General features: G+C 40.7%; 2 protein-coding genes across 2 annotated transcripts; one reads left to right on the forward strand and one right to left on the reverse strand.

The window, feature by feature from the left end:
- Positions 1–126: 126 nt before the first annotated feature.
- LOC112637115 lies at positions 127–1,125 on the reverse strand. Its single transcript, XM_025406110.1, has one exon. The coding sequence runs from the start codon at positions 1,123–1,125 to the stop codon at positions 127–129; it is 999 nt and encodes a 332-aa protein (XP_025261895.1).
- A 16,686-nt stretch (positions 1,126–17,811) lies between these two features.
- LOC112637116 lies at positions 17,812–20,768 on the forward strand. The gene is made up of 2 exons (XM_025406111.1): positions 17,812–18,095; positions 18,164–20,768. Exons 1-2 carry the CDS (start codon positions 17,812–17,814, stop codon positions 20,766–20,768), a joined length of 2,889 nt encoding a protein of 962 aa, XP_025261896.1.
- Positions 20,769–21,200: the final 432 nt, after the last annotated feature.

The following is a 21,200-nucleotide window of genomic DNA, read 5'->3' on the forward strand; positions in this document are numbered from 1 at the left end:
CCGACGTTAAACATTTCATTTTTCATGGTTGGCAGCACTACGTTTTTAGCGACACTTCGGCAAGAAAAGGGGCGTGGTTTAACCAAACCGAGCACACCATGTATACTTCCACCATGGTCCGTAGTTTCATCTGCGGAGAACGGTAAAGAACCGCGACTTTATTGCTCGTTTAACGATTTGTGAAATAATTTCCGCGCCAATCAGCTGTATAAATTCATTCTGTATGTCTGGGCTGGTATACATAGCATTGTGAGCCGAATTTAACAAATGCTCCTTCAGCACCTCATCACCACTTTGAACGCGAAATCTTAATAGAGCACGAAAATTGCCATCGTTGTGTGTTGGTTCTTCTAAAGTCAAACGACCACTGTCAATATGCCCTTTAAGAGCTAATTCTTGTCGACCGCAAAATTTAAGTGTCTGAATAATCGTTCGCAACTTTTTTCTATTTTCATCGGCTTCTTTCTTTGTTTTCGTATTAATCTGCAAACATACGTCCAGAGTTTTTGAATCGAACACCGATAAAAAATTTACGGCTGAAGTACACGCATCTTTGTGGTAATTGAGTTTGGCGTGATTGGCAAAACTCTCGGTAGCTTTTTTCCAATTTGTGAATGGAGATCGTACAAATTGATTAACCTGCTGATGAGAACCTTTTCCTCTTTCTAAATTAGTCAAAAATAAAACGCAAGTTTTACAAAATAATCCTTTATGGATATCTGAATAGGCCAACCATGGGTAATCATTCAACCACTTTTGTTGAAAATGTCTTGTAAAAGACTGACTTTGCTGAACAGGAAAAATGTAAGTAAGAGATGGGACCCATGTGTTTCGAAATACGTTTTCTTTTTTGACATCGTCAATAATTTCTGCATTTGGTCCACCATAAACATAAGAACCGATAAGTTTGTTAAGAATCATAAGTTGCTGTGATAATGAAGTTGATAGTAAAGATGAATCAACAGCTTCATTATTTTTATTTCTCTTATTTTCAGTGCTTGTAATACTACTACTGTGACCAGGTATATCATCGTTTGGGTGCTGTGTTTCTATTCGCAATTTTTTAGCAGAGTTTTGAAAAAAATCACGAATATCCGATTTCTGCTTAGATTTACGACTACTCATCTTAACTTAAAAAAAAAAGTTTTTCGGCTATTTTAGAACAAATGTACTGTAACTGGAAAGAGTGGAAACCGATATGATATATTTTCAAAATGTGGTATGTACTATCCCACAGGGCACAAAATACTAAAAGACGACGAAAAGATGTCTTAAATAAGTCTTTAAATCAAATAAAAAGATGTCTTAAAGACGACCGAAAATGTACAGATTTGGTCGTCTTTTAGTCGTGTTCTAGTCATCTTTTGGCTTGACAGATTAGTGACTAAATTCGGGTCATGAGCCGACTTTTAGTCGACTTTTTGTCGACTATTGTCTGTAACTAAAAGACGTCTTTGACGAAAATATGTCCAGTTTTAGTCGTCTTTTAAACATCTTTGTGCCCTGTGGGACGTGGGATGTAGTCCACTTTACAATAAAATCAAGAAAATTCAAATCAATAATATTGCTAGGCAATGATAGCATAACGCTGTATAACGCATTCGCTTGTAAAGTAGTCACGGCATAACCCTGGCGGGCCAACTAGAGAAGGTTTCGACATACTTGACAAATACTAGATGTATTCCGAACAAATTCTTGATTGAATATACATAACTAGACAGATTTTTGACATATAGACGTCCAAATATAGTTCAGAACCAACATAAACGTCCAGCATAAACGTCCAGCTCTTGAATAGGCAGTCTAGATTTTGTCCGTCTAGATTTTGTTGAAGAACAAATGTGTCTAGATTATGGCCAAATTCAGTCCAGGTTATTTAACACTGGATAAAATTCGTCCATTCGTAAATTTTGTCCAAGACTTGTTAAGAAAATTACTGTCTACACCCTGCACAAAACTAGTTCAGATTGTCCATCATTTTTTAGCAGAAATCTGTCTAGATTTTATCTAAAACTTGTTTAGAAAACTAGCGTCTACATTCTATTCAAAACTGGTTTATATCGTCGAACACCTTAAGAAAGATGTCTAGATTTTATTCAGGACTTGTCCAAGCTATTGCATTAATGAATGCAGTTCGCTGTGGTTCACATGTATGTACATACGCATTTTTACACACATACATGCATTTTTACACACACCAACGAGAAATTTTGAAAGTTTAAGGAATAAAGAAAGCATTAAAATTCTTAAATATTTTATAATTTTATATTATTATAGTTATATTATATTTATATTATTATATAAACAAATAATTAAAAGACAAAAATAGAAATATTTTTTATAATTCAAATTATTTTATTATAAGCTTAATCAATTTGACAATGATTTGCTATTGGCGCTAGATATATTTTATTTTGTACTGTAAGAGATACAGCCGGACATCGAATGTTCTCAATTAATAAAAAATGCAGTTTATCACCCGGCTTTAAGTTTACAATATGCCTTGCTATTTGTATTGATTGTTCTACTTCATGTTCTAGCACAAATGCTCCACAGATCTCGCTGTTCTCGTGACTGAAGTTCACAAATCGTAAAATAGAGCAAAATGTTTCCTCCCAAGTATAAATTATACTATCATTAGAAAGACTATTAGGATTTGTGAATTCTATAGAAGTATAAGGTACACTATTATATTAGGTGAAGTAAAAAGTTCTGAGCGTTTTCCGCTAGATGTCTTTAATGAACCATATCTCACGATGTATACATCGCATCGGGTCATACGATACGGCGATTGAAAGGTGACATTACGCTTCAAAAAGGTTCTGTGACAGTTTTGTGTTTGGTCAAGCCAGTTGTGTGTTACAGCGTTCCAAAATGGAGGTAAAAAAAGAGAAAATTCGATACATTCTTCAGTACCACTACGACCAAGGTGAAAAGGCGGAGCAGGCGGCCAAAAAAATTTGAGCTGTTTATGGACCCAATACAGTATCAAATGCAACAGCAAAGCGGTGGTTCCAACGATTCCGTTCTGGTAATATGGACGTCGAAGATGAGGCACGCTCTGGTAGGCCAATCGTCGAAAATGTCGATAAAATCAAATCATGGAAATCGTCGAGTCGGACCGGCATGTGAGCACTTATTCCATTGCCCAGGAACTGAAGATTAGCCAAAAAACCGTTTGGAACCATTTGCATAAGGCTGGTCTCAAGAAGAAGCTCGATGTATGGGTGCCACACGAATTGACGCAAAAGAACCTTTTGGACCGAATTGATGCCTGCGATTCTTTGCTGAAACGTAACGAAATCGACCCATTTTTGGAGCGGATGGTAACTGGTGATGAAAAATGGGTCACATACGAGAACAACAGCCGAAAAAGATCATGGTCTAATCGCGGTGAGCCGGCCCAAACGATCGCCAAGCCCGGATTAACGGCCAAGAAGATTTTGCTGTGTGTTTGGTGGGATTGGAAAGGAATCATCCACTATGAGCTGCTCCCATCGGGCCAAACACTTAATTCGGACCTCTATTGTGAACAAATGACCAGATTGAAGCAGGCGATCGACCAGAAGCGGCCAGAATTGGCCAATAGGAAGAGTGTTGTGTTCCATCAAGACAACGCCAGGCCACACACATCATTAACGACGCGCCAGAAGCTCCGAGAGCTTGGATGGGAGGTTCTATTGCACCCGCCGTGTAGTCCAGACTTGGCACCAAGCGATTATCACCTTTTCAAGCATTTGCAAAATTTTCTTGATGGTACAAAACTGGCCTCAAGAGAGGCTTGTGAAAATGAGCTGGTCAAGTTTTTTACGAATAGGGACGAGGACTTCTTTAATCGCGGAATTATGAAATTGCCTTCAAAATGGACAAAAGTTATCGAACAAAACGGCGCATATTTGATCTAAATCGGATAATCCTAACTATGTTCATTTCATCGTCAAAATAAAGCGAAAAAACGCTCAGAATTTTTTACTTCACCCTATATAATATTTTATGATATACTGACAAAAATTCGCAATGAATACCCATCCGATTTAACACAATATTTTCCTCTACTGAAAGTTCTCTGGTAATCTGTTTCCCTAAAAAATAGATATCGCCAACCTGATATGTCACTTGTTTTCTTGTACTAGTTAAGAGAGTTTCTAATTGTGATTTTGCCGCACCGGATAAGTCAATATTACTGTATAAAGCATGATGCACTAACCATTGAATTAGGTGGCGATGAATAATTTGCTCAGTAGCATTTTGAGGTGATGTAACATGCATTCTAATACACTTGTTATTCCATGACTCAAAATTGAAAGTGAAATACACCCATAGAGGGCCCCAGTTGCGAACACAAGTAGTGAAATGAAGAAGAAGATGCACATTGTAATACATATGTTGGATACCAAAATATTCTTCAAATAATGTTACATATTTAAGCAGACAATTTTCAGCAACATTAATTTCATGTCGAGTAATTTCATCTTGAGATAAGAGAAAAGTTCCAAACGAGAGCATAGCTAAGTGGTTTATGTATTTATGAGAGATTAAGCCAGTAAGACATGGTATATTATAATAAAAAAGCCAATTTCGCCATTCTGATCCCTTCCATTGAGCTCTGCGTTTAATATCTTGGGGTTTCCTTGCTATGCCAGTAGGTGTTTTGATAGTCCTCATTCTTGCATTAATAATTCTTATTTTTTCTTCAGCTGAAAGAGCTCCAATACCAGGCTTCAAAAGTAATTCTGTATGATGCTGTGCATTATCTTCATGTATTGCATGCAGATCATCAACAGCTGATCCAGAAAGCAAGCCATAATGATGTAAATTCATCAGTGCTGCTGGACCTTTGACTCCTTTCACAGGTGTACCGATGTGATAAGCAGCTATCATATTTTGCAAAATGCTCTCATTAGTTCGCAATTGTGGGACATTCATCTCAGGATTAGGCAATATAGGATATCGGATTCCGCTATTAATAGAAACTCCTAAAATATCACAAAATGTACAACCAAAATAACCATTATATTGAGTCATGTTTAACAATTTCCATCTTTCTTTTGAGTCAACACAGTGACAAGTAGGAATAAATCTGCTGCGGACAGTATGAACATTATCTGCTTTCCACTTTACTCCTATTGAACTGAGATAGTTGGCTTCTTCCACAAAAGGTTGGAGAAATACATTCATGATTGGGTTTATTGTATCCACCCAGACACCAGCAAGAAAAAGATACTTTTGTCGAAGATTTGGTGGAAGTTCATATATATTAAGTTTATTTTATAAGTTCTTATATATATATAGGTAAAGCCTCCAATTTTGCACCTTTAGTAATTTTTACACCGTCAAGATTAAAGACATATGTGTAGTCGTACTCCGATCGCACAATATCATTTTGTAACAGTTTATTGTATTCTTGTCCATCAAAAATATCTTGCAAAGAATTAGGATTATGCTTTTTCCTTGATTGACGATACTTTAGTTTATCAGAAATTCCTGGAATAGCAAGGAACTGCTGAAATTGTTTCTTTAAATCTAAGATAATGAAATATTTAACATAGTTTTTTGTTCTTCTGTTTCCACAAACAACTTGATAATTTAATTGTTCTCTGAGTCCCAAGTAATTCAAGCATTTGTTACAGTATGCATGATATCGTATCATTGTTGAATCTTTACGTATAGTTTTCCATAACTCTTTTTTTGATTTTGGTAAACATTTTATATCGACAAGAGCATTTTGTGACTGAAGATGGTGAACAATATTTTCATAGGTCCAGCTGTGACGAACACTCAAAGCCAGAGTAAATACAAGTATATCCCTTACTCGGACATCATTAGACAATTGTAGAGAAGTATCCAATCTTGAGTGATCAAGACTTAAAAAGTTGGATATATTATCAGCATAGTTGTTCTCTTGACCATTGTCTGTTTCATGTTCATTGCATTCAACACTCGCATCATCGCACTGAAAAGAAAACAGACATAAAGTTGATGTACAAAAATATATTAATATGCCTTAATATATGAAGTTTCACCAAACATTGACAAATTGAAATGGATATTTAGATATTCTCGCATTATCATTATTAATAAAAAATATATTATAATTTTATATAAAAATATTATTTATATACATATATACATATGTAAATATATTTATTTTTGTATATATGTTATTGTTAATGTCATTAATTTGGATAAATACATTAATATATTTTATCTTTTACATTATATCAAATTGTCAAATGCAGTTGTAAGCCATGATATACAAATACTTTGATATAGTACAAAAAAATTGCAAAAATTGATGTAATTTATATGTTACAATATTAATGCGTTTATCTGGAACGTGCAAAACAAATTATAACTAGTGCTATAAGGATAATAAAACTCAATAACTATAATTTTTCAGAAAACAAGATGGAAAAAAACTAAAAATTTCAAAAATATAATTCTTTATAATAATATTGCTGTGATAAATATACTCATTTCATTAATGTTGACTTCAGGTTCATTGAATACTTCGTCTACCTCTGAATCTTGAATAAAAGATTCATCGAATACTTTATTTATCTTTGAATTTTGAGTAAAAGATTCATTGAGTACTTCATCTACCTCAGAATCTTGAATAAAAGATTCATCGAGTACTTCATTTATCTCGGAATCTTGAGTAAAAGATTCATCGTGTACTTCGTTTGCTTTGAAATCTTGAATAAGAGATTTATCTGATACTTTATTTCCTTTGTAATGTTGAATATCTTGCAAACGTCTTTTCTTGTAACGTCTGAAAAACGTTGCTCGACTAATTAATTCGTTATCGCTGCTCATGGTTATCTATCTGAAATTTAAAAAATGATTAATCTAATATAGCTTATTTAAAATAAACTCACATGAGTATTGCTTTGCATTGTTTGTTTGTTATACTTTAGACACTTGACACACAATGACACTTGACAGCTATTTGAGAATTATTCTTACCAAAACCGTTCATAAAAATAAATTGATGCACGAGCACTAGTATTTTGCTGCCGACTAAAAATTGCCAGAGCTAACTTAATAAATGTGCGGAAAGATTGCTGAGTGCTCTTAAGTGAAAATTGAATGATAAGGAACGAACGTGCATGAATAAATTGCGTAATATGTCCTGGAGAACAAAAGCTCCTCGGTTCTAGGTGATAATTTTTAAAAATTTTAGGTGAGTTATTAAAATAATAAGTGTACTGTCTGAAATATCCTTAAATATAATTACATTTTAAATTAACAAAAATAACAAAATGAATAAATTATAAATATTTAAAATCTTATATTAAAAATATATTTCAAAATAGTGTTATAGTCTCGCAGACTATAACCTATTTAAATATTAGTACCTATATATAATTAAAATAAGTGTCAGCATGAAATATTGTTGGGAAATGCGGCAGCCTGATAGAATCGCTGCCTCAGCGATCCATGCGTAAGAACGTTCACCCGGAAGCGCGAAAACGCTAATGAAGGAATTCAACTTTGAACTTCCTTCGTTAGCACTTGGACTTTGGACGACCCGGAAAAACCTCCATGACCATACATGGTCATGTCGCCGGGCGATCCCCTCCAAAAATCCCCAAAATTGAGGGAATAAAAGCCGTCCACCGCGGATCCGCGGCGGACAGTCATAAACAGTGAATCTATAGTCAAAGTAGTGCGCGAAGACTAACCATTAAATTGTGCAACGAGAACAACCGTTAATAAGACATAGTGCGAATCCGAGGGCTAGCCGCCAAACCGTGCTACGAAGCTCCCGACATAATTACTAACCACGAACGATCCAGGAAAGGACGACATTAAGGCTTGAAAAAACCGACTAAAGATAAGGAATAAACAAGTATATTCTGTATAATAAATTTCTGTTGTTATATAATTGGAGCGATTCTTTTCCTCTCCCGGCTACCCCACACCCTGTGCCGCGCCGGGCACAACAATAGATTTCTGATTTCTAATATTTATACTTACAATATGAAATTGTATTTGATTAATTCGATTGAATAAAATCAATCGGGGACTTCATGTGGAGTCTTTAAGCACGAATAAACTGAATGTACTGTCCATTGCCGCATTGAAAAATGTAATCCTGCTGTTGCATTAAGATAGCATAAATTACGCCTTTGTTATCAATTGAAAGATTCACAAGAAGAATAACTTTCATTTGCACAGTTTGTAAGAATAAAAATGTAATTGTTATACTAAAAATAAAAAATATATTTTAGTTACATTTCTTTCGATTAGAATTTTTCAATTGTTTTGTAAATATTTTGATTATTAATACCAGTTTTGATTAATATTGCACCACTTAACCTAAAACTAGCAAAGCAAAAATCACTGTGTGGCTAGAGTAAGCTATGTAATACAACTGACAAGCTGACTAGCGCAGAAGCGCGATCTTGCTTCTGCGCATCTGATTGGCTTTTCGCGAAAAGCTGTACGTTCATTGGATATCGCGCATCACGTTATCGCGCTGGTTTGCCAGAGCTATAACACAACCATAATAAATAGCCGGCTGGAATTAACGAAGCATCAACGGACACTGGGGAGTCGGCGATTATTATTCCAACATTGTCCGACATCGAAACGATATAGACGTCTCTCTGAAATTCGTGTGTTCGCTTACTTTTACGGTTTCAATTGTAAGCCAGTCGTCATCGGTACTTATTTCTCGATTTTGTGATCGATCTCTCTGTAACATGTGTCATGTGGCTATTGCCGCGTATACGATTTTGTGCATGAAATACTCAGTTATTATATCATATCACGTATTCTTTATTGTTTCGACGAATTTACATGATATAATATGTTATGTTTTTATTTAAGCACGATGTCGGGAGGAAGTCATTTTTTTGTATTAGCAAAGAATTTAAAAACGATGAAATGGAAGAAAATTTGGTCGACCGATTTATATAATATTAACGATAAATTAGAATACTGGCCTTTCCATCCATCTCATCCAAAGGATTTTGCCGAAAAGACAGAATATGGACGTATCGAAGATTACAATACTAGAGGGAAGTTAATGGTGAGGTATTACATTCTTTACATGTCAGGTAAGTCAAATTTTCAACAAATCTGAAAAAGTTTTAAAGTTATGCAAGTGTAACTGCTTCTCAAGACAGTATTTGTTTAGTAGCAAAAGCTCATTAATCTAATGATTTTGTTTTTCAGATTTTGAAGATGACATCGATTGTGCTATGAATCAAGGTCATGTAGACAATGTACGAATTCTCAACCCTAAAAGACGCAAGACACTGACACCATCTGAACACTCTTTGTCAGAATATATTCGTAAAAAGGAGACTGAAAATGTGAAGAAGATTGTGGTAAATTTTCGTGTCATTTTCAATATCATTTTCAGTGTCATTTTATAGTGAATTGTTATAATCAAAGCTAAATATTTTCTTCTTTAATGTACAGGCTTCCTCTAAAGTTGCAAAAGCTTTAGCTGCAGCTCGTGTTAATACTAATATTGTGACTACATTCATGGCAAGTAATTCATCTGAAAGCCATCCACATTCAACAAACTCAGACTATTCTTCCAATAGTGATGTTCAGAATAAAGTAAGTATTTGTCGCACATTTATTATATAATATGATATTAAACTTAATATAATATCATATAATATATTAAACTTAATTTAATATAATTATATAATATACTTAAACTTAATTAGATATAATAATATAATACTTAATAAACACTTAATTGTATGTTAAGAATCGCATGTCAGAAGTCTCTGTAAGCTCAATAAACACCAATTCTAAGAAACTGAGTCAATTACAATGAATGCTGCTTCATCTTTATCAATAATCGTATGTAATATATACAACAGTATAGATCCTAATTGTGAATGCATCCTAACTGTGAAATACATATTCTCTAATTTTACAGAATTAAATAAAAAATTCATAGCATTATTATATATCTGAAATTATCTTATCTCGATCAAAATTTAAATATTATTTCTGCTTCTACTAAAGATGTGTTTTCTATCAATAATTGCTACAATAAAACGCTATTTTTAGGCAAACTATTTATTTAGATTAGAGAAAAATGTAGCACAATTTGTAGAACAGATTATCGACAAACAACTACAGATTTTTACATTGCAGCATAAACTTGCCCAACTTACGAAAGACCTTAAAACTGCGAGGGAGGAATTAGTAACAAAAAACTTGAAAATGGAAGAACTTCAGGATCAACTCAAGCAATTATTAGAATCCAATAAGCCTACAATAGAAAATAATGATAAGCTAATAAAACAACTGATAAAGGAAATAGAGGACAAAATACTCACAATGGTTGTAGGTATGGAAATTTACTTTTTGGAATATTCTGTTATTCTAAAACATTTGATAAATAACGAATTCTGATTGTAGAGCTTCAGAATCAACTGACGCAACTACTAGAATTCAAGTCAACTATGTTACAAAGTAACGAGAAGCTAATCAAAGAGCTGGCGAAGGAATTGGGAAATAAAATACTGATAGTAATTATAGGTATAAAATTTCTTTAAAAATGTATTTGTTGAAAAATTTAATTTAACTACTTTTTTAACATTTTTAACATTTTACATCAATAATATGTTGTAATTTTATATTTTATATAACATCAGACATTTTAGTTAAATTATAAATTATAAAACTTTCTCATACTATGCAACATTACTTTTTGGTAGCATTAAAAAATAATACATTTTCTGTTTGCAAAAAACTTTTCAATTTATTATACAATTTGTCCACATAATATACAGTAGATAATATACAATAGATATTTTATGTAGATGAATTGTCACAAAAAAACAAATCTAGTGTCAATGACAAATATGATATTTATAAGCAAAGAAATGCAGTAGATCCAGAAGATGAGGAATTTAATGTACGCAAAGGAAAGGTAAGGTGAAATAAAAGCATATTTAGGTTTATTATCAAAGCTTTATTTATATTTTCATTGTCTCTACTTTTTTGCTTTTTCTGCTTTCTGTAGATATATGTTGGTCATGAACAATTTATAAGTGAGAAGCACGTTAAAAAAATAGAAGAGAATGTATTCCGATTTACAACACGAGTTGATAAAACTATGCAATTTAATTTGGGAAAATGAGGTCCATAATGTGTATTGTACTGAGAACTGTAAAAATGGGAAGCGAGTCTCTCCTGACCAGCTTGAAGCCATTACAAATATTACTTATTTTTTTTTGACATGCTTTCTTTCCTTTAAAATTTAATTCTTTTAATTGTTTTATTTTGCAGACATTCTGCGTAGCATGAAATAGGTTGAAGAAGAAAAATGTGTGATCACCCATGACATCGTAAAGCGACAAATACAAAAATATACATCTTATTGTCGCCAGCAAAAAAGGTTCAAAGCTCTACCCATTGAAGAACAAGAAGCAATAAAATGCGAGAAAGCAAGCAAAAAGAAAGAACGAGCGGAAACAAACGATGGTAAAAAGAAATTTGTTATTAAGAAAAGAAAGCGAATAGTTTTGGAAAGCAAACAAGATCCTCAGAAAAAAAAGCTAAATGATAATAAGCAGTTGAATGCAGAAAATGGTAGCGCAACAGAGGATGAGTCTGAACATCAAACTTTCTGTTGTGAATTTCAGAATTCTCAAGAGATAATAAAATCATCTTTCACAATAAGAGAATCTTTAAGTGAAGTGGAGAGAACAGAAGATGAGACTGATGAGGAGAGCGATCATACTAATTTTGAATCTTGTTACTAACAGTGCAAACGATTACATGTGTATGTGAGTTTTATTTACTTTTAGTTATTAATATCTATTTCAAATAGATTAATCAAATAGATTAATCATTTTATTTTTATTTTATTTTATTTTTAAAAATGCAATAACTATTAATAGTACATAATGCTATGTGATATTATTTTGTTTTATAATGAGAAAACAAAAGACTGACTCATTTGTGATATTAAAGTATTAAGCCATATCTATATATAGATATTTATGACTATGAGTTATTATAAATTTTTATTTGACATGTTTGATTAGAATTATTTTTTATTTGTATGTTGATTTAAATATTTTTATTGTTATTAAAATTTGACAATTACACAAATAATTTAAACATTAAATAATTTTAACAAATAAAAAATGTGTCATGATGAACATTTTTATATATTTTAAATAAAATACTTAAAAATAAATAGTGACTATAAATGTGTATATTATTGCTATTATTATTATTAGATATTTAAATAATAAATAATAAGTATACACTTTGCCAGACGTTATTATAATGTACTTCATTCTTGTAGTAAATTCTATTTTGCATCAACTCCAAAAAATCAATAAATATCAGAAACCCGTATTTATGCAGTTACGTGAATATCAATGATAGACACAGACATACACACACACACAACGCGCGCGCGCGCATTTATGTGTATTTTTATGTATATTTGTGTGTGTGTATGTTTATATATATTTATCTTTCCTAAACATTTTAGTGTGTTCCTCACTTTCAGCGAGATCTTGACAACTCGGACAACGTCTTGACAAATTATATGACCCTTTCAGGAAATAAATTTAATTCTATTTATTGGTTTTTTAAATTTTAGTAGACAAACATATTAGTGCTAAATACATAATCGGTACTGAAATAAAAAATTTATAAGAAATAGAGTTCATCAGTTTGGTTTCTGAAAAAGCTCATATAATTTGTCAGGACGTTGTCCAAAGTGAAAAATGTTTAGAAATCGATTAGACAGGTTTTAGATAGATTATTTCAGCAATATTTTTGGCAACGTAGACTGTTTTTAGACAATATGTAGACAAATATTACTAGACAAAGAAGTCTAAAAATGAGACTAGTGGACGTGTTCCGATGTCCAGAATGCATCTAAAACAAGTCTAAGATTATGTCTACTTTTTGTCTGTAGTCCATCTAGTTGGCCCGCCAGGGAACAATTGCCGCTAAAGCAATGGAGTGTCGTGGATTTCTCTGGACCGCGCGATGCACGACTCGAGTGAGCGCCACGCGGTGAGCGTTCAAGAATAGTACACTAGTTGACAAAACAAATGCCGATAAAGACTCTTGCCTTGCAAGTCATTGTCGGATCTTTATTGTATAAAAATATTAGGTTTTATTTCCACGGAAATAAAATAACTATAATAAATAATAGCGAAATAAGTCGGAAAAAATATAAACTCGATGAACTGTGAAGGTAATAAAAGTTTTTGACGACTGGACTACGAAGGAAAGCGAGGCATACGTTTCTGAGTGGAGCATATTAAATGCGTGAAATAGCATATATGACAGAAATTCACTTTTGTGATCAGCTATGAAATTATTGAAATTATTAAGAATTTCGGGGGGGCTGCAGCCCCCACAGCCCCCCCCCTGGCTACGCCACTGCGTGGAACTGATTCTCAGCGACAATCGAGGCAATCAAATAGTGTTGCCTTTTTCAACGTGGAATTTGTTGATGCGGAAGCAAGCAGACGTTGAACAATTTCTACAATCGACTGCTCACCCATTAAGAATTGGAGATTTAACGATCGAAATGTAGCAATCAAAAATTGCGAAAATCACATTATGTGGCAATTCTTTGTACATGAAACCAGAAACGTTATTACATTTATTTAATTTTGAAAATTGTATCGATCATATGCACAATTGGTTATGCGAGAATACGTATCTCGTAAATGAAAAATTTAAACAATTTGAAACTGTATTACAACGTAGTAATATTACTATTGTGTGCGATGCTGTAAAAATGATACGTGAGAGTGATGTTTTTAACAGCGAATCATTGATCGATTGCGAATTATTAACATGTGCTATAAATGATATTCTTTACGATGCTTGCAATAAATAATTATTTTTATTCCATCTATGATTTTATTTCTTTCCTTCCATATGAATAAGAATAGTCGACAATTTTTCTCAACACGCTCCGCTAAACATGTAGAGAAATGCTGAGGTAGATAAGACGCGAGATATTAAAAGATATATAATGAAGAGGAGTCTGCGGCATTGGAATATTATTTCGTTGTTCTTTGCGTTTCGTTAATCTTGGGTGTGTTTCGTTGATCTCTTACTATGGCTGAAGAAAACGTAATCATCGGTAATGAAGATATGGATGATAATGATGATTTGATGGATCCTATTGATGTGGAAAAAATTGAGATTGAGAGAGAGAGGAGAGCGAAATGGAAGAAATTGTATGTGAAGGAAGAATCATTTGATAAGGAACCTGATTTCGATTTTCGAACTAGTGATGTTGAAGAATTACTTCAATATGAGCGGGAACAACTTTCGAAGAAGAATCTGAAAACTTCAGTCGTTCAGTTTATAAGAAGATCGAGAGCTCGGCTTGAAAAAAACCCCGCACAATTTCGTTGAAAAGATTTCTCAAATTTCGAGATGTTTGTGCGAACTCAGTTGTAAAATGTGGTACACGTTGGTGCATGTACAGGAGAGATCCTAATCACACTACAGTAAAATGTTTCGGAAATAGACTATGTAAAAATCTTGAATCATTGAAAGGCATAGAAAAACTCGATGAAGATGAGCATGAGAATATGCTACGACATGACTTGGAAACGTTAAAGGTAAAATATTTTTGTTGATGTGTAATAAATTTAAAACATTTACAATTATTATGTTTAATTTCAAAGTTTACGAGAATATATGAATGGCCGAAGTAGGGAGAATAGGTCGATTCTAACCCACTTTTTCCACGGGTGCGAGAGAGAGGTCTCGTAGAGCGAGAGAGATAGAAAGATATCTGAGGGGCAGGGTGACGGCGGCGCGGGTGAGCAGGGGGGGTAGGTAGGGCGAGGGGAGCCGCTCGCCGTCGGGTGGGTAAACGGAGGGTCGTGACGTCACGCGGCGGCGGGAGGGCGAGGGGGCGGCGGGGCGAGGGGGGAGCGGACGGAGGGTGCGGCGAGGGGGCGGCGGGAGTGAGGGGGAGCGCGGTTCGCGCTAGAGCGAGGAAGAGGGGGGGGAGAGCGCGCGTCCCTGGTTACGGCGGGCGCGCGTCCCTGGTTACGGCGCGTCGGAGCGTCTCTGGACGCGGCGCGCTAGGCGCGCGCGATAAGCGGCGATCGCCCCGGCGTCGGGCGCGTCGCGCGAGATAAGGCGTTAATAATAGAGCGGATGTGTTCGACGCTGCCCTGGAAGAGACGTAATGTAAAATGTGCGATTTAAATAATATTTATACAATATTTATATGATATTTAAATAATATTAACGCAATATTTATACCGCGCATACGCGCCTCCTCAGGCTCGCGTCGTTTCGACGCGCCGAGGAGGGAGCGGTCTCGAGCGGTCTCGAGCGTTTTCATCGCGTCTTACGCGTCGCTCGAATGTAAATTCGAATATTTTTTCATATGTCCGTTTGTAAGAAAAAAGGCGCGCGATGTATCGGGAGAGCACGCGGAGCGCGGCGGTGTTTCTCGCCTCGTCTCGTCGTAGACGTCGAACGCGAGTTCACCGCGCGCGAGCGCATCGCTCGAATTTTAACCTAAATGTGCGCGCGTTTCGTAAAAACGAGCGTACTATGTATCGGGAGAACACGTCGCGAGTAGAGGCTTTTCTCTCTCGTCGACGGTGGTCGTCGATCCTTCGTTCCGGAGGATCGACGGAGAGCGCGTCGATCGGACGAGGACCTCGCCGCTTATCTCTCCTTTTTTTTTTTTAAGCGCGATAACGAGAGAGGAGCGGGATTCCATTAGGATTTACTCGCGCGCGAGGGATATTCGCGGCGACGCTTCCGTCGCCGTTCCTTCCTCTCGAGCGCGTCGCGCTAAGACGAGAGGGATATTCGCGGCGACGCTTCCGTCGTCGTTTTTTCTTTCGAACGCGCAGCGGCGAGAGACGCGCGCACGCCGAATCCGGTCGAATGCGGTATTTCGACGGATTCGTCGTTTCCGAAGGCGAAAACCGCGCGACCGCGGAGAAATTTTTTCCCGCTCGCGCGACGTCGTCGTCGTCGCTCGAACGAGCGAGTATAAAGACGCCGACGGTCGTTTCGAGGCGCGCACACACCTCGCGGATGGTCGCGATCGGTCCGTCCGATCGTTTCTCGGGAAGATAGGTTCGCGAACGACGAGGCGCGCGTATGAGCGGCGCGAGTTCCGCCGGAGTCGTCTCTACCGTCGACGGTAGAGCGACGGAAAGGGAAGAGGAGTTGGCGCGCCCGATAGACGACGACAACTTCGAGTTGAAGGAGAGCGCGCGATGGAACGTCGCGACGTATCATCTGAGAAGAGCCGTTCAAACGCACAGTCGGCGCGAGGAGTTGTGGGTCGAGATGGCTCTGGCCAACAGTCGCAGAGCCCTCGTTTTCAACGTTAAACTAGACAGATGGTTTGACGCGAAGTATCCGAGGTCGAAGTACCCGAAGGGTTATCCGTATCCAGAGGGTCGGAAATTCCACTCGTTCGATTATCCCCAACCGGATGTTCGATATTTCTCACCGCTCACGCGCTGTGAGATCCGCGTGCCCGAGGATAACGCGGGTAGAACTCTGCGATACACGTACGATCGCGAGGACAGCGGTCGCGAGTACCCGTTCCGCCGAAATATGTTCTGCGGCGTGGATTTGATACGCTTGAGGCGCGAGTTGTCATGAGCGAGGAGCGCGTCGATCCACCGATCGATCGCTACGTTCGAGTGTTGAAGGAGAGGATCACGTGGAGCGTCGCGACCTATTCGACGAGGCGGGCGATCGGTCTTCGAGACGCGCGCGAGGAGCTGTGGATCGAGACGGTCCTGGTGTGTAGCGGAAGAGCGGCGAGATTCGACGCCGGAGATACGCGGGCGACCGGGACGCGTCGCGGGATTTCGCTGCCGGTGGATTCGCGAGGCGAGACGCTGTGGATAAGGCTTCGCGGGGAGGAGAGAGAGAGGACGACGAATCGCCGTAAGGAGAGAAGAGGACGCGACCATGCGGGAGGAAAAGCGCCGGACGCTGGAGAGCGCGCGCGAAGTCGTCACGACGGACGACTATCGCGCGTGGACGCGACGATGCGAGGAGTGTCTCGCGACTCTGCGCGAGAGGTGTCTGGACGCGAGTCGTCGAATCTCCACGGGGGCGAGGACCTCTCTGGTCGCCCGAATCCTGCGAGTGATCAGCGCGAGGAACGATCTACGGCGACGTTTCGAGCGGGAGGGCGCGGGTGTCGCGAGACGCGAGGACGACGGCGGTAGCGGGGTCGAGTCGCGCGAGGGATTCTCGTGGTCCGAGGTCGAGACGGCTTTCAAGAGACGCGTGTTGACCGGCGCTGTGATAAATCTCGATTACATCGAACCTCTGAGATTTCTCGAGGACGCGAGGGACACCGTGCTCCGCCGCGTGCGCGACGTCATGGGCCGATATCGCAGCGTTAAAGTGAACACGACGTTCAACGGAGAATTCGTGTCGGGCGATAAAATCGCCGTTAAGACGATCGCCACGAGAAACCATCCCCTTCTACCCACGACGGATCTGCGCGAGTGGTACGATACTCGCGTCGTCGGCGATACCGTCGCGTCTTTGGAGGAGTTTTAAGAGCGCGACAGCGGATGGGCCCTGTCGCGCATACTCGATCTAACGGTGAACGTGAACGTGTACAATCCCATGCGGGCGGGGTGCCACGTGCGAGTACCGCGAGAGATTCAAACGAAGAGAGCGGTGATCAACGTGCGATCCGACGACGACGACGAGGCGTGTTTCGCGTGGTCGGTGGTCGCCGCTCTGTATCCCGTGGATAAGCACCGCGAGAGAAGCTCGCGATATCCGCATTACACCGAGGTGTTGAATCTGGAGGGCTCGAAGTTACCTATGACTCTGAACGGAATCGGACGGTTCGAGCGTCTGAACGATATATCGGTGAACGTGTACACCGTCGGAGAGAAACGACGCGGGAAGGACGGCGACGGCGGGATTCGCATCGTCCCTCTTCGTCTGACGGATCGAAAGAGGAAGAGACACGTCAATCTGCTGTATCTGAGCGATGCGACGCGCGAGGGTAACGCGGTCGGACATTTCGCCTGTATTCGAGATCTGTCTCGTCTGATCGGCTCGCAGTTGAGCAAGCGACAGCACAGGACGCACGTGTGCGACCGGTGAGCGTTCGATCTCGGCGAGCGAGAGCGAGACATCGAGCTAGCGTTTATTTCGTACTTTCTTTCAGATGCATGCATTACTTTCGCACGAGCGAGAAGCTGTCGGCGCACAGCGAGGATTGCGGCAAGCTGAACGATTGCGCGATCGTTCTTCCCGACGAGGACGACAGGTGGCTGGAGTTCGAGCATCATTCGAGAAAGGAGCGAATTCCGTTCGCGGTGTACGCCGATCTGGAGTGCGCGTTGGAGAGGAAGGAGGGGGACGAGGGCGGGAGAACCAAGAATACGCGGATCGTTCAGCATCACAGAGTTCACAGCGTGGCCTATTACACGCGTTGCTCCTTCGACGACGCCGCGTCGGCGTACGGATCTTATCGCGGCGAGGATTGCGTCGCGTGGTTCGTGCGCGAGCTGCGCGATCTGGCGCTTCGCGCGAAGGTCGCCCTCGACGGCGTGGTACCGATGGCGGATCTGACGTCCGACGAGCGGGAGACGTTCGCGAGCGCGTCGCGCTGTCACGCCTGCGAGAGACCGTTCGAGGCCGACGACGTTCGCGTGCGCGATCACTGTCACTTGACCGGCCGTTTCAGAGGTCCGGCGCATTCCGCGTGTAATTTGAATTACAAGGACCCCTACGTCATACCCGTATTCTTTCACAATCTATCGGGTTACGACGCGCACTTCATTATCAAGGATGTGGCTAACGCGTATCCCGGCAGCGTCGAGTTGTTGCCGGTGACGAAGGAATCGTACATAGCTTTCTCTAAGACCGTTCGAGATAGCGCGACGACGGCGGAGGGAGACGGGGGAAACGTCGCGCGTTCCAGATACGTCAAATTACGATTCGTGGACTCGTTCAAGTTTTTAGGCGCCGGTCTCGACAAGCTGGCGTCGTATCTCGACGAGAGCAAACTGACGATCGCGCGAGGCGAGTTTCGCGATCTCTCCGACGACGACTTCCGGCTTCTCACGCGCAAAGGCGTGTTTCCGTACGAGTACGTCGACAGCGTCGAGAGATTGCGGGAGACGCGTCTCCCGCCGCGCGAGTCCTTCTACAGTTCTCTGACCGGCGACACCGTATCGGAGAGCGATTACGCGCACGCGACGCGCGTCTGGAAGCGATTCGGCGTCGAAAATCTAGGCGAGTACAGCGATCTCTATCTGAAGACCGACGTTCTTCTGCTCGCGGACGTGTTCGAAAATTTTCGCGCCGCTTGTTTGGAGAGTTACGGTTTAGATCCCGCGTACTACTTCACGTTGCCGGGATACACGTGGGACGCGATGCTCAAGTACACGGGGGTCCGTTTCGAACTGCTCACCGATATCGATATGATGATGTTCGTGGAACGCGGAATACGCGGCGGTCTGAGTCAGTGCTCCAACAGATACGCTCGCGCTAACAACAAGTACATGAGCGCGTACGATCCGTCGCGACCGTCGATCTATCTGATGTATCTCGATATCAACAATCTGTACGGTTGGGCGATGTGTCAGCCGTTGTCGTACGAGCGATTCGAGTGGGTCGACGACCTCGAGAGTCTCGACGTGATGTCCGTGACGGAGGACTCGACCGTCGGCTACATTCTCGAGGTCGATCTCGACTATCCGGCCGACGCGCACGACGCCCACGCCGATCTACCGTTTTGTCCCACGCGCGATAAGCCGCCGGGGAAGCGGCAGAGCAAACTCCTAGCCATGCTGTACGATAAGCGCCGATACGTCACGCACTATCGCAATCTGCAGCAGTGCGTTCGTCACGGTCTGCGTCTGACTAGGATTCATCGCGCGCTGCGCTTCTCGCAGTCGCCGTGGTTACGCGGATACGTGGAGCTTAACACGCGTTTACGCACTAACGCGAGTAACGATTTCGAGAAGAATCTGTACAAGTTGATGAACAACGCCGTCTTCGGCAAGACCATGGAGAACGTGCGCAATCGCGTGGACGTTCGACTCGCGACCCGATGGGACGGTCGATTCGGAGCCGAGGCGCTCATCTCCAAGCCGAATTTTCACAGTAGAAGCGTATTCTCGGAGAATCTCATGGCCGTGGAATTGCGCAAATTGGAGGCGAAGATCGACAAACCGATCTACGTAGGCATGTCGATTCTCGATATATCCAAGATTCGTCTGTACGCGTTTCACTACGAATACATGTCGCCGCTCTACGGCGATAAGTGTAAGATATTGTACACCGACACGGACAGTCTCATTTATAGCGTAGAGTGCGAGGACGCGTACGAGCGAATGAAGCGCGACGTCGATAGATTCGACACGAGCGATTACGCCGTCGACAATCCCTACGGCGTGCCGCGCGCAAATAAGAAGGTTCTCGGTCTGATGAAGGACGAGAACAACGGCGCTCTCATGCTCGAGTTCGTCGGACTCAGAGCGAAGATGTACGCGTTGCGAGTCGAGGGTAGAGGCGACACTAAGAAGAGCAAGGGCGTTAGGAGCAGCGTCGTCGCGAGAACGCTGACGTTCGACGATTACGAGCGCTGCCTGAGACGCGAGATCGAGATGACTCGCGAGCAGTCGTGCCTGAGATCCAAGTTACACGAGGTGTACACCGTGCGCGAGTCGAAGGTCGCGCTCAGTCCGTACGACGATAAGCGCTACGTCGTGCCGGATTCGACCGACACTCTGCCGTGGGGGCACTACAGGATACCACTGTGAGGAGAGGCGCGGATAGATCTTAAGCGCAATGCGATGTATTTTTTACAGATATGCGCGATGTATTTTATTATCTTTAATGTTGTACAATATATATATGTTCGTTGCGACGCGTTGCAATGCGCGCGATGTATTTTCTTATCCTTAATATTACAAATATGTATATGTGTATGTTCGTTGCGACGCGTTACGATACGCGCGACGTATCTCTTCGTCCGCGATATCGCGCGAAAATATACGTATGTTCGTCACAATATGTCGACTTTGTCTATCCACGAATTATGCGACCTGTCCATCCCCAGCCACTTCACGAGAACCGCGTCGCCCTTCCGGCGCAGCACTCTCTCCACGAGATACACGTCGGGATCGGAGACTCGCTGCAACTCGTGCTCGTAGAATCCGCCGGTTATCGGCTCGCCGCGCGAATCCTTCAGC

The sequence above is a fragment of the Camponotus floridanus genome, unplaced genomic scaffold (genome assembly GCF_003227725.1).
Source record: "Camponotus floridanus strain SB8 unplaced genomic scaffold, Cflo_v7.5 scaffold132, whole genome shotgun sequence".
Taxonomy (NCBI): domain Eukaryota; kingdom Metazoa; phylum Arthropoda; class Insecta; order Hymenoptera; family Formicidae; genus Camponotus; species Camponotus floridanus.